Here is an 11,888-nt window from a genome sequence, read left to right on the forward strand (position 1 = left end):
CTGGAGAAGCTCCGGGATCGTTATCACATCCCGGAGGAGTTTGTCCTAGTTGCGCCTGATCCGGGGCAGCGGTCATACGACCCGGTCCCCCGAGGTTTCGCGCTGACTCAAGATGCCCTAGAGGCTGGGTTGCGCCTCCCCCTTCACCCTATCATTGTCTCCTGTATTTCTTTGTGGCGGATTTCACCTTCCCAGGTGACGCCTAACTCATGGCGTTACCTAGTAGCTTTCTTAGGGGAATGTCATTATGCTAGCATCACTCCTACCCGAAACCACTTTCTCTCTTGTTTCCGCCTTCTCAAGGGGCCGGGGGGCTATTTCGTCTCAGCCCGGGTTGGCTTTTGCGTCGGGGGAGCCCCTTCGAACAACAAAGGGTGGAAGGGGCGGTTTTTCTATGTTAGCTGGTCGAAGGATTGGGGCTTCGGAGTTCGGTGGGCAGCAAGGGTGATAGATAACACAGTCCCAGATTTGAACGACGAGGAGCGTCGGGACCTGATGAGGCTTCGGGCAATCCTTCCCGGTTCTCAGGCCATCCGAGCTATGACCGAGGAGTGGCTTGCCGAGGCGGGTCTTAGCCCGGCTTTCGGGGGTATGTTTATAGCGGGTGTACCCCGTGTTTTGTTCGTTTCCGTAGTTTCTGATGGTTTGCTTGTTTCCTTTGTAGGAATGAAGCTTCTCTCACTCCGCGGTGGTCGTTCATCGTCGGCTTCATCCCCACGCCCGTCCGCTGCTTCCTCTCCGCGCCCCTCAGCCGACCCGTTACCCGGCTCGGCTGGTGCTCCGGTAGAGATTCCGGAGGGGCGCCCGTCGAAGAAGGCGAAGACGGCTGGTCCCGGGAAAGTCAAGGCGAGGGCCACCCCTTCGACAACCGTGGGCGCAAAGCGGACCGCTCGGGACGAAGGGCCCTCCCGAGTTGACGGGCCTAGCCAAGGGGCGGCCGGGAAGAGGTCGAGACTGCCTACGGTGGACGACCTGTGCGGGCTACGTCCGGGGGCCGACGAGCCCCCATGGTCGTTGGTGATGGGCGAGCTTCCACCGGGGGATGCTTCCGACCCGCTAGTCGTCCGCTGGAAGGGGCTGTCCCGAGGGGACAAGGTGTGGGCCGGGGGAGATCCCTCGGCTGCTTTTCTTCGGGGCATGCTCCACCCCGATCTGGCTCGGGACCTATATACCCTGCCCTCGGAGGCCATGCTCAACAAGGCGGGGAGTTTTCTGACACTGGTGAGGGTTTTGCTAACTTCGGGCGTCCCTGCAACTGCGCGCTGACCCTTCCCTTTTTCTGTGGCAGGGCCTCCACTACTCGACGGCGCTAATGGACCGAGTGCGTGACGCTGGCCAGGTAATCTGGACCCTCAGCGAGCGAAACTTCGAGTTGTGCCGCCAGCTGGAGGAAGTTCAGGCCGGTTCGGGCCCAGAGGCGGCAGCGGCCGCGGAAAAGCGCGCGACTGAATCCGAGGAGGAGGTGGCCCGCCTGAAGGCAGAGCTCGAGCAGTCGGGCAACTCGGTCAAGGAACTCCAAGAGTTTCTTCGTTTGGATCGGGCCGGGCTTCGCCTACTGAAGGCGGAGGCGCTCGGCCTCACCGAGAGGGCGGAGAAGGCCGCAGCTGAGGCCCGCGCTGCTTCCGATGCGCTAGCCGAGGAGGTTCGCCTTCGCCCGTCAAAAGATAAAGAGGCGGTCGAAGCTTATAAGGAGTCCGACAACTTTGAGCTCGGACTGACCCGAATGGGGCGAGTATCCTACGAGTATGGATACAGAATCGCCCTAGGTCGCTTTAGCTCATGCCCTCCTGGCTCCGAGGTGGAAAGGGACCCGTTCGCCTCTCATCCCGAGGACCTGGAGGTGGACATGCCGGAGGACGTGCCTTTCGACGATCGCCCAGAGACTCCAGGGGAGTGATGAGTTTGGTTTTTGTATGTCGGAGTCGGGGTTGAGGGTGTGAGGGGTCTGTCTGTTCTTTACTGTCATGCTTCTGTACCCCCTTTCAAAATAAAATGGTCTTTTTCTTTCGATTCCTGTGTTTGCGTGGTGTCTTCATTCTTCAGATGAAGTATTTCCTAAGGTTCTGTATGTACCAAGTCCTGGTTATGGGGTCGCCTTCCATTGTTGCGAGTCGGAACGTCCCTGGTCGGGACACTCGATGACTCGATAGGGTCCTTCCCACTTCGGTGCCAGTTTCCCCCTTACTCGGGTCGGGTGGCTGACCTCGACTTTGCGTAGGACCAGGTCTTCTAGCTTTATCGATCGGGGTCGTACCTTCCGGTTGTAGACCCTTGCTACGGCAGTTTTGTAAGAAAGGGATTTTCGGTGCGCGTCGGCCCATCTTTCTTCGAGCAAATCCAGGTTGGATCGGAGTCCTTCTCCCGAGGCCTCTTCGCCGAAGCCTGCTGTCCGCGGAGTCGGGACAGCCACTTCGGATGGTAATACGGCCTCGGTCCCGAATGTGAGGCTGTCGGGAGACTCCCCCGTTGGGGTTTTAAGGGTAGTGCGCAGCGCCCATAGGACGCTCGGGAGCACGTCGATACAGGCCGATCGGGCAGCGGACACTCTTCTCTTGAGACCGTCGATGATGGACCGGTTGGTTACTTCAGCTAGTTCGTTCGCCTGGGGGTAAGCCACCGAGCTGAACCTCAGCTGAATCTTGTGCTTGGCGCAAAACTCTTGGAACCTCCTGCCGGCGAACTGAGGTCCATTGTCGGTGACGATGTACCGGGGCAGACCAAAACGAGTTACGAGGTTTCTCCGTACGAACCTTTGCACTTGTGACTCCGTGATGGTTGCTAGGGGCTCGGCTTCGACCCACCTGGTAAAGTAGTCCACTCCTACGATGATGTATTTCCGCTGCCCGGAAGCGGGTGGGAGAGGTCCGAGTATGTCCAGTCCCCACTGCGCGAATGGCCAAGCACAGTCGACGGGAGTGAACAAGACCGCCGGCAGTCGGGCGGTGCGGGCGTGCTCCTGGCATGAGCTGCATCGCCGCACGAAAGCTTTCGCGTCCTGGCGCATGGTCGGCCAGTAGTATCCCTGTCGGAGTATCTTGTGCGCCAGGGCTCGTTCGCCTATGTGTTCCCCGCAGGCCCCTTCATGCATGTCGGACAGAACTGTCTGGGCTTCGTTCGGCTCTAGGCAACGTAACAAGGGGCGCGAGAAAGACCGCTTGTACAGCCGTCCTCCTTCTTCGGAGTACCACGCCTGCGTCTGACGCAAGCGTCGAGCCGTAGTTTCATTGTCGGGTAGGGTTCCGTCCCGCTTGAAGCGTAGCATCTCCTGTACCCAAGTGGCCGGCGCGCCGCCCGTGACTGTGGCGACGATCTCTATGGCTCGGTGAGGGAGCTCTCCGGTCTCGGGTCGAGCCCAGGGTGCCGAGCCGGACGCCAGTTTTGCCAGAGTGTCGGCTCGCTGGTTCTCGCTCCTGGGAACATTCGATAATTCAAACTGGGCGAACTTGGTGGCAAGTCTTTTTACCTGTGCCCGACCGACGTGACGACGCGCCCGGTAAGGCCGAGCCCCCCTATAAACGTCCCCGAGCCAGAGGGAGTGAGGAAAAGGAAAAGGGAGGAAGAGCACTCTCCCTCCTCTAAAAACCGCCCCCACAACATTCTCTAACCGTGATCGTCGGAGGGGTCGGGTCGAGCACCCCGACCCGACCTTTGTGCAGGTACCAAGCCAAGGCCCCCCGTCCGGACGCGCAGGCGAGAAGTCCCCGCCCGGAAGAAGTCGCAGCGTCGCCCCGAGTCCGAGGCCACACCCGACCGCCTCAGTAGAGACAAGCAACGCCCCTTGGAGATTCCCGCCATTCGGACCCCCGAACGAGCCGAGACGACCCCCCGGGTCACGGCTAAGAAAAAGGTGTTTACATTAACACTAGTTGTAACACTTGATTTCTATTATAAGAAGCAAGGTTGAAGACATTTGATGGCCAATGGTAGTTTCATCCTTTCCAATTCGATACCGAGCATACTGCTCGGGAGAGTAATATGCTCTCTCTCGCTCTCTCTGTCTCTTCTTTTTACTTGTTTCTTTTGTGTATGGGTAGCTGTTTCTTTTCTATTTATGTTGACATCTCTTTGTTTTAACTCTTCTTCTTCCCCTCCCCTCTCTCTCACTTTTTGTCTCTGTCTCCACGACTACTCCATCACCTCAGCCCCGTCTGCTTGAAATCCAGAGGGAGTTGAGTAAAAGTGTTAAACATTTGTCGAGGTACAGGTGATGTTGTACTGAAGAATGATGGGAGTATGGTAGCAGATCTAAGAAAGGTTAGTAATGAATAAATTTATTCTTCATTCGTCATATGAGTTATCTGTTTCTAAGATACAATGTATAGATTTCATGAATGCGGTCTTTAGGATCAATAAATGTTTAAATGGTTCTAGTAAAAAGATTTTAAGGCGCTGGCCTATATCACTGTCGATTACATGGTTTCATTCATATTGGCTAGATTTTCTTGGTTATACTTCTTCCATTTTGTTCATCTGTATTCAAATTCAATTACAAAGTCCCCACATGAATTTATACTGGAGTGATATCGTTATAATCTGTAGTAAGAATGTGGTTTCAGTCAATATCAACGATTCGGAAGTTCTATCAAGCAGACAATATGCTGTATGAGATCTATCGGAAGCTTTGAATATAATGACAATAATATCATATCTTTAGTAAATATGCTTCCAAAAGTTATTATATGGTTAGGTGTAATTATATTTCAAATAGGATTTGTATTTTAAAGAGTTTTAGTGAATTTCAGCAGCAGTTTATCATGCTAAGGGGGTCTTGAAATCGTGATCTATGCTATGATGAGGTTATGTCGACTCATCCTTTTGTATATCTTTGGCTCGATCCATGATGGATTTGTGTCAGACATCTTGTTCTTTTGGTATCGTGTCCCAGCAACGATTAAATCTTGATTTGAACTCATGGTGTTTTTGAAATATATATTCTTTAAGCTGTTGAATGATATTTTACATTCAGCCAGAAATCATGTCTAATATTTTGGCCAAGCTTCTTCATTCTTCTGATTTAGATTTCTAGCAACTCTTACAGAATGCTGCAGTTTTCTTATGTATCAACTCTCAATTGGTTAAATTATTTGTTCAAAGCACAGGAATGGACGATTCCTCCTTCAATCTTCCAAGAATATCCTTTTACCATCTACCCTAGTTGATTGTGAAGAGGCTTTAAACCAAGGAAGCTTTAGTGCGACGGAGGTATTTACAAGCTTAAGCAGCAAGAGTATTCTCAATATATTTGCATCAACTGGGAGATTTTTAGGCCTGGAGGTAATTTTTCTAAGGGTTTTCACATAAAATCATTTTCTTATTGCATTGACTGACAACACGGCTTATGTGATAGTTTGAGAATTTAAAGTTTGTTGGGATACTGGCTTGTCCACTTAGGGAAAGGAAAAAAAAAAAGCAGTATAATCCAAGAGATCAATATTTGAAGTTCTAATTTAAAATTGAATGAACATCACAGTCATCTCTGTGCTTGAAATATGTGCTTCTTTCTCTTTATTAATTATTGTTGGGCTTGTCCTAGACCTAGTGGTTCATCTGCATAATCAAATCTAATTTATGTAAATATCTCCTGTAGTGATGTCAGGAGACTTTTCAGGAATTATATTACTGCTATCTTTTAGATTGTCAGTATGCATAACTGTAAGGATTAACATGTTCTAGCCTGTTTGACAGTTTCACCTGTCAAGTTTCAGTCATCAGAAACATGTCTAGGGGAGAGCTGAAATAAGTTAGTGTGCATAGTGGATTGCAGAAGTTGGAGGATGTACCTAGGTCTCATCTTATGCAATTTCCATTTATGGGATTACATTTATAATCATTTAGCAACTGATTTAGGAATAAATTTATAGTGTTGCCTCCTTTGAAACTGTAACATTTCCTGATTTCTGAACTATAAGGATGATTCTGTGTTGTGCAGTGAGAAAGTTATGAATTTAGCTGGATGGCAGCCAAGATATGTTTCTATTGAACTTTTAATGAATGATTAATTTGACGATAGTGAATATTTTTGGTTTTTATGTGCTATCCCTGATTTTATAGCAAATAGCTGTATATGGAATTTTGAGTTTTTTTTGGCTTTATGCCGTTTTAGACAGAGGACATTTGGGTTTGAAGTAATTCAGCATCGTCACCTGGTCTCCAACATACTGGTTGGCTAGTTCAACCTTTCTTTGTTTGCCTGTTTGGTTACTTTAGATTTTAGAATATATATATATATATATATATATATATATATATATATATATATATATATATATATATTTCAAAGTATTTTGTATGAAATAAAGGACAGGCTCGGTAAAAGAAGGATAAATAGATGAAAGCTGGTACATGATTGCCTTGAGAAGAATGAAGACAAAATCTATTTCTTAGATGAGGATGTCTAGGATAAGGCCCATGTGCTACTCTTTCTAGATAAACATGTTCATATTTTCTTGAAACAAGTGAAACATATAGAATTTTTATATGTATTTGTGGAGTTTAGCTCTATAATTTCCTTCAATGAAGTTTGTGTTGGATGAGATCATAGCACTTCAGAGTCATGGTCTAAACACTTAGACATTGAGTCTGGCTCATGGCAGCAAATATTGAGCTAAAGCACCTTAATGGATATTGACAAAGCAATCCAACCCGACTAACAAAGTTAAGGAGACATGCATACATGAAACAAGAACATCTGACTCTTAACTTTTAGAAAACTCATCTGGAACCCTGTCCTTTCACTAGCAACTCCACAAGGGTAGATCCAGATCCTCTTCAAAGTCTATGTTACTGATTCTCTTTAGACTTGTAGACATAGTATAGTCTGTTCTGTTAATCTTTTTTTATTTTCATGAACTAACATTATGATTTCAGCAGCTGCACACACTTGGGTTGTTGGTTTGTTTATAGAGAGATGCTATTGACTTTTATGTCTATTATCTTTTGCTAAATGATGTTTTTTTTTTTGTCATCTGCTGGTTTATGATACTATCCCCAACCTGAGTTATTTTTTTTTTCTTCTTTCTCCTTCAATTATGCATCTGTCTTATAGATAATTAATTAAACCCACCTCAGGCATGCTAACCAGTAATGTTTATGCAATTTTGTGATGATCACATACAGAAAAGGAGAAGCCTTCCGACGTGCCCAGAAGCCTAACTCGCCGAAGCATGACACCTCTCGTCCTCCCTTTCTTGCTGGTTTTCTCCACCACTGCCGCATCCAATTATGATTATTTTCACTTGGTTCTTCAGGTAAGTCTAATTTTTTTCTCTATCTTGTTGTTCTTCTCTATATTGATCATTTGATTTGAAACATCTAGTGGCCTGGATCATTTTGCAACGTCAACCGTTGCTGTCCTATGAGTACGGGGTATCCGGAAAAAATTTTTACCATCCATGGCCTTTGGCCCGCTTTCCGCAATGGAATGTTTCCATCTTGTGATAAGAACATGCCATCATCTTCTAAGTACGTCCGACGTAAGGTATATTCGACTCTGACACAGACTACTTTATCGTAAAGGTACCTTACAAAATGAGAGTGTGAGTCATTCATCGTTTTTTATCCTTGTCTTCGATTACAGATGGACCCTTTGATATGCAAGATGATTCAACACTGGCACAGTTTTCGTTGTCCCAGCAGCGATGGCCACTCATTCTGGCAACACGAATGGGATAAGCACGGCACATGTTCCTTGTCCAGGTTTGATCAACCTTCTTACTTCACAGCAGCCCTCAACCTCAAGAATAAAGTTGATATTCTCTCTTCGCTAGAGGCAAAAGGTATTTTTCCTGATAACAACAAGTATAATTCGAAGCTTATCTTCCAAAACGTCAGAAGGGAAATAGGGTATAAACCAGCAATCCAATGCAACACAAAATCGGGGAAGCAGCAGTTGTATCAGATTCATATCTGCATCAACAAATTAGGAGAGCAATTTATCGACTGTAAAGTTTCTATTAAAAGAAAATGTACTTCCCCTGAGATTGTATTTCCTCGCTTCCCAATTTTCTGATGTATCAAATAGAAGAAATCATGGTTGACATCCAAAACAATTGAAATCATTTGCCAATTTGAATACTTCTGGTTAGACCAATGTATGTGTTATTAATGTTCCTTGGTATAGAAGAACATACAGTTCAATGTTTTTTTTTTTTCATAAACAAGTCTAAAGTGTTCTTCAGAAAGGGGTTTTCATGTGTTTAATGTTCATAGTGGATAGTGGTATTTTATCTGTTGACATTGTGATTCATGGATTACCTAGCATGATGTTGACGTGGAAGGAAGTCCATCCTACATTACTTCCTGCCCTCTAAATCATGGATAATAACTAACATATGATGCTGTGTGATTCATTCAGTCGATACTTTTAAGGCTGTTTTTCTGTTTAGCATTATTCAGGTTTCCATTTTGTCTTAAGCTTGCAATATATCTTAAGTTCCATACTCCGAGTGATATCAAGCATTCTGATGAGACAACAATTGATATCAAGCATGATCTATTCATAATATATAAATTATGGCAAATGATTGTAATAACTTGTTATGACTTGATTTCATATTCTGATCATCGTGTCTCTCTGTTTGAACTGCAGGGGTGGTTGGATTATTACAGCTTCTTCCTTTAATTATTATTTAACGAATCCCTCGCAAAATATAGCTTTTCATATGAAATTGTGAAGCTTTTAGGTTCTGCCTATATCACATATCTATTTGCCAATTATTCTATAAAATGTACATGAAAATTATAGTTATTTTTTTTTTAATGTAAATTTCTTATACTCCTGTCAATCATAAAATATCTCGCTTTTGTGAAACAACGAAGATGACACAGGAAGGGATTCCTTTTGGAAGAACAAATCTCTGCTCTTTTGAATACGTCTGGTTAGACCAAGTAAATTAATTATCTTGTGCATTTACTTTTGGTAGATCATCCGTTCTTTTTATCTTTTCTGTTAAGATAAATACCATTAGGAGAAGCTGTAAGCACGGGAGTGCAGTTTGGAGGACATTAAAAGAAACAAAAGGTCCGATGCATTGCAGTTTTGAGTGCATCGCATTAACACCTTCTGAGTGCATCGCATCACGTCTGAACATATTTACACATTGTAGCTATATCCAATCGGGAAGAGACGAGAGGATACACCATACACTTTTTCTTATACTCTGCAGACTGGTGGAAGAGAAGAGCAATCAGTACAGGTACGTAGTTACGGCAGCACTGCTGATTTTTTCTCGTCTTTGTTGCCATGAATTTATACATTCTTATTCTTTGGTCTTTGTGGCTCAAATATATTTTTCCAAATTTCTATAGATATTTTTGGTTACTAAAATTTTACTATATCCTTAAAACTATAGTGATATTCAATTTCTATATGATAAATGATAAAATTAGATCCTTTTGATGCCTCACATACATTATCACATTAATTACTGTTAACAATTTGATTTTTTTTTCGACTACTTATAAGGCACAATTGAACAAATTAAAATTTGAACAATCAGATTGGATATTATCATTCCAAGGTGTTCTCTTGTTTTTGTTACAGTCTGTTTTGTTGTGGATTTAATGATCCTAAGAGAACCAAGAACCAGGGTTGGATTGGTTCATTTAGAGCCCGGTGAATTTTTAAGATCCAATCGTGATTGGTTTTGAGCATAAACAAGGAAGAATTAAATACATTTGATAAACTAAAGAATGGAGGACTTTATGTGATATATGAATGTAAAAATGTCTTGTGGTAAGGTTGCAGTCTAATAATTTTTTCCTGTAGTATGACGGGGAAATGCTCATTATGTAACTATGTATTTTAGGCTCTTAAAATTTTGGAGAAGCTTCCAGAAGAAACCCAAAAATTTCAGATGGCTGGGAAGGGATACTTTCTTCAGAAGGGGTTCATTATGGAACAGCTACCTGTTCCTCCGAATTGCTTGTGTGTGCCAGAAATTTCAGATGGGAAATGTGTCATGTCCTTGGTAAGTATTTACGCCGCCCAAGACATGCTCGTCCGCTCCTCGGCCCTTCGACTTTACGCCGCCCAAGACATGCTCGGCCGCTCCTCCGACCTGGCTGAAACATTCGACACCCTGCGAAGGTTCAGCCTGCGCCTCAACCCCGCCAAGTTCTGATCATTACTGCAAACCTCCTACATAGCTACTGCTCTCTGCGCTTTTACGAACAAGTTTCTAAGTTCTGATCTTCCCGAATCTGCATTCAGACGTAAATCGGTGTTTTCGTACGATCTTTACATTGCAGTCAACGTTTACGTTTTGATTCTATTTATAACTGCAAACTGTCTTCTGGCTTTTACGAATGAGTTTCTAAGTTCAGATCTTTCCGAATCTGCTTTTAGACGTAAACTACGTTCTGACGTAAAACTGCGTTTAGACACAAACTGCGTTTAGACGTAAACTATGTTCTGACGTAAAACTGCGTTTAGACGCAAACTGCGTTTAGACGTAAAACTTCGATTAGACGTAAACTGCGCTTAGACGCAAACTGCGTTTAGACGCAAACTGCGTTTAGACGTAAACTGCGCTTAGACGCAAACTGCGGTTAGACGTAAACTACGTTTAAACGTAAACTGTGTTTAAACGTAAACTGCACTTAATCTTAAGTAATCTTAGAATCGGCTTTTACATCGAAATCGTTTGTATCGAACGAACGCAGCTTTCGATTTTAATCGCTGAAAGAGATCCGCTGCACTAATTCATCCCCCCCTCTTAGTGCTCTCGATCCTAACAGTGTTAATATTAACATTGACCATATTAGATTCATAACATACATATGAGGTTGGTTTACCTTTCTTTTCAAGCCATTGTTGAAATTTCGTGCATTCCTTCTTCATGTGTCCTTTTCTTTTACAAAAGAAACACCTCGCTTCTTTCTTGATATCAGCTTGGGGTGGTATTTTACCTTTTCCCTGCTGATAAGCTTTTTGATTGGCTTGATGTTTGTCAGTTTTGTTCTTCTCGCGAGTGGTTACCATCAATGTACTCTCACCCAATTCCATTACTAGCCTCTCTTCTTCTTGAACACACATGGTTATTAATTCATTAATTGACCATTTGTCCTTATGTGTATTGTATGAAATTTTAAAAGGGTTATATTGAGGTGGAAGAGTGTTCAGAATATAGTGCACCAGGAAGGATTCTAACATATTAACCTCAAGTTTCTTAAGTTGAGCCGTAATATCTCGCATTTGCATTATGTGCTCACGTACACCCTTTATGTTGGTGACATCATTAACAAAAGGACTCCCCATGCTATGAGAAAGTTTGCTTGACATTACCCTCCATGCATTTGAGATAGGAGAGGTCTGCACTTGTGCCATCCGATGATACCACATAAAAGCACCTCGAGTCTTGGAAGCTCATGTTCTTGTCAACCTGCCATCAGCAAAATAAATATATCTTTATGTGACATTGCAACTAAATAAGATTAATTTAAGGAAAAAAAAACCATGGTTTGGACCATTGTCATGCAATGCCCTTGTCGCTTTATTGGGAACACATGACTCGTCCAGCTTACCATAATGTAGTCAACTTGATCAGACACCTTTGATTGCTTATCAGGGTGGTACTTGAAAACATTCTCCGAGATGAACTTTTGATCATCAGCAGAAAGTCGATTGCCATCACTGAAATAATATATCATAACCAAGATATGTATACCATCAGAGCAAGCATGACGTTACAAATATCATACAATTTGTTCATTGACGAAGTAACATCTAAAAGGATAGTTTTTCCATGACCAACCAATAATATGTACGTGAGAAAAGCAGGACATTTTAGGAAAAATTGTTCACCACCATGCAGGTTCACCCAAGTTCAACTGCTATTTTAGGCCCTATATTCAAACTCTCATGAATCAAATAGGAATATAAAATAAAC

At 43.8% G+C, this 11,888-nt stretch overlaps 1 protein-coding gene across 1 annotated transcript; it reads right to left on the bottom strand.

Moving 5' to 3' along the window:
- Nucleotides 1-2,083: 2,083 nt before the first annotated feature.
- Nucleotides 2,084-3,004, bottom strand: LOC135613558 (uncharacterized). Its single transcript, XM_065110585.1, has one exon. The coding sequence runs from the start codon at nucleotides 3,002-3,004 to the stop codon at nucleotides 2,084-2,086; it is 921 nt and encodes a 306-aa protein (XP_064966657.1).
- Nucleotides 3,005-11,888: the final 8,884 nt, after the last annotated feature.

The sequence above is a fragment of the Musa acuminata genome, chromosome BXJ2-6 (assembly GCF_036884655.1).
Source record: "Musa acuminata AAA Group cultivar baxijiao chromosome BXJ2-6, Cavendish_Baxijiao_AAA, whole genome shotgun sequence".
Lineage (NCBI taxonomy): Eukaryota > Viridiplantae > Streptophyta > Magnoliopsida > Zingiberales > Musaceae > Musa > Musa acuminata.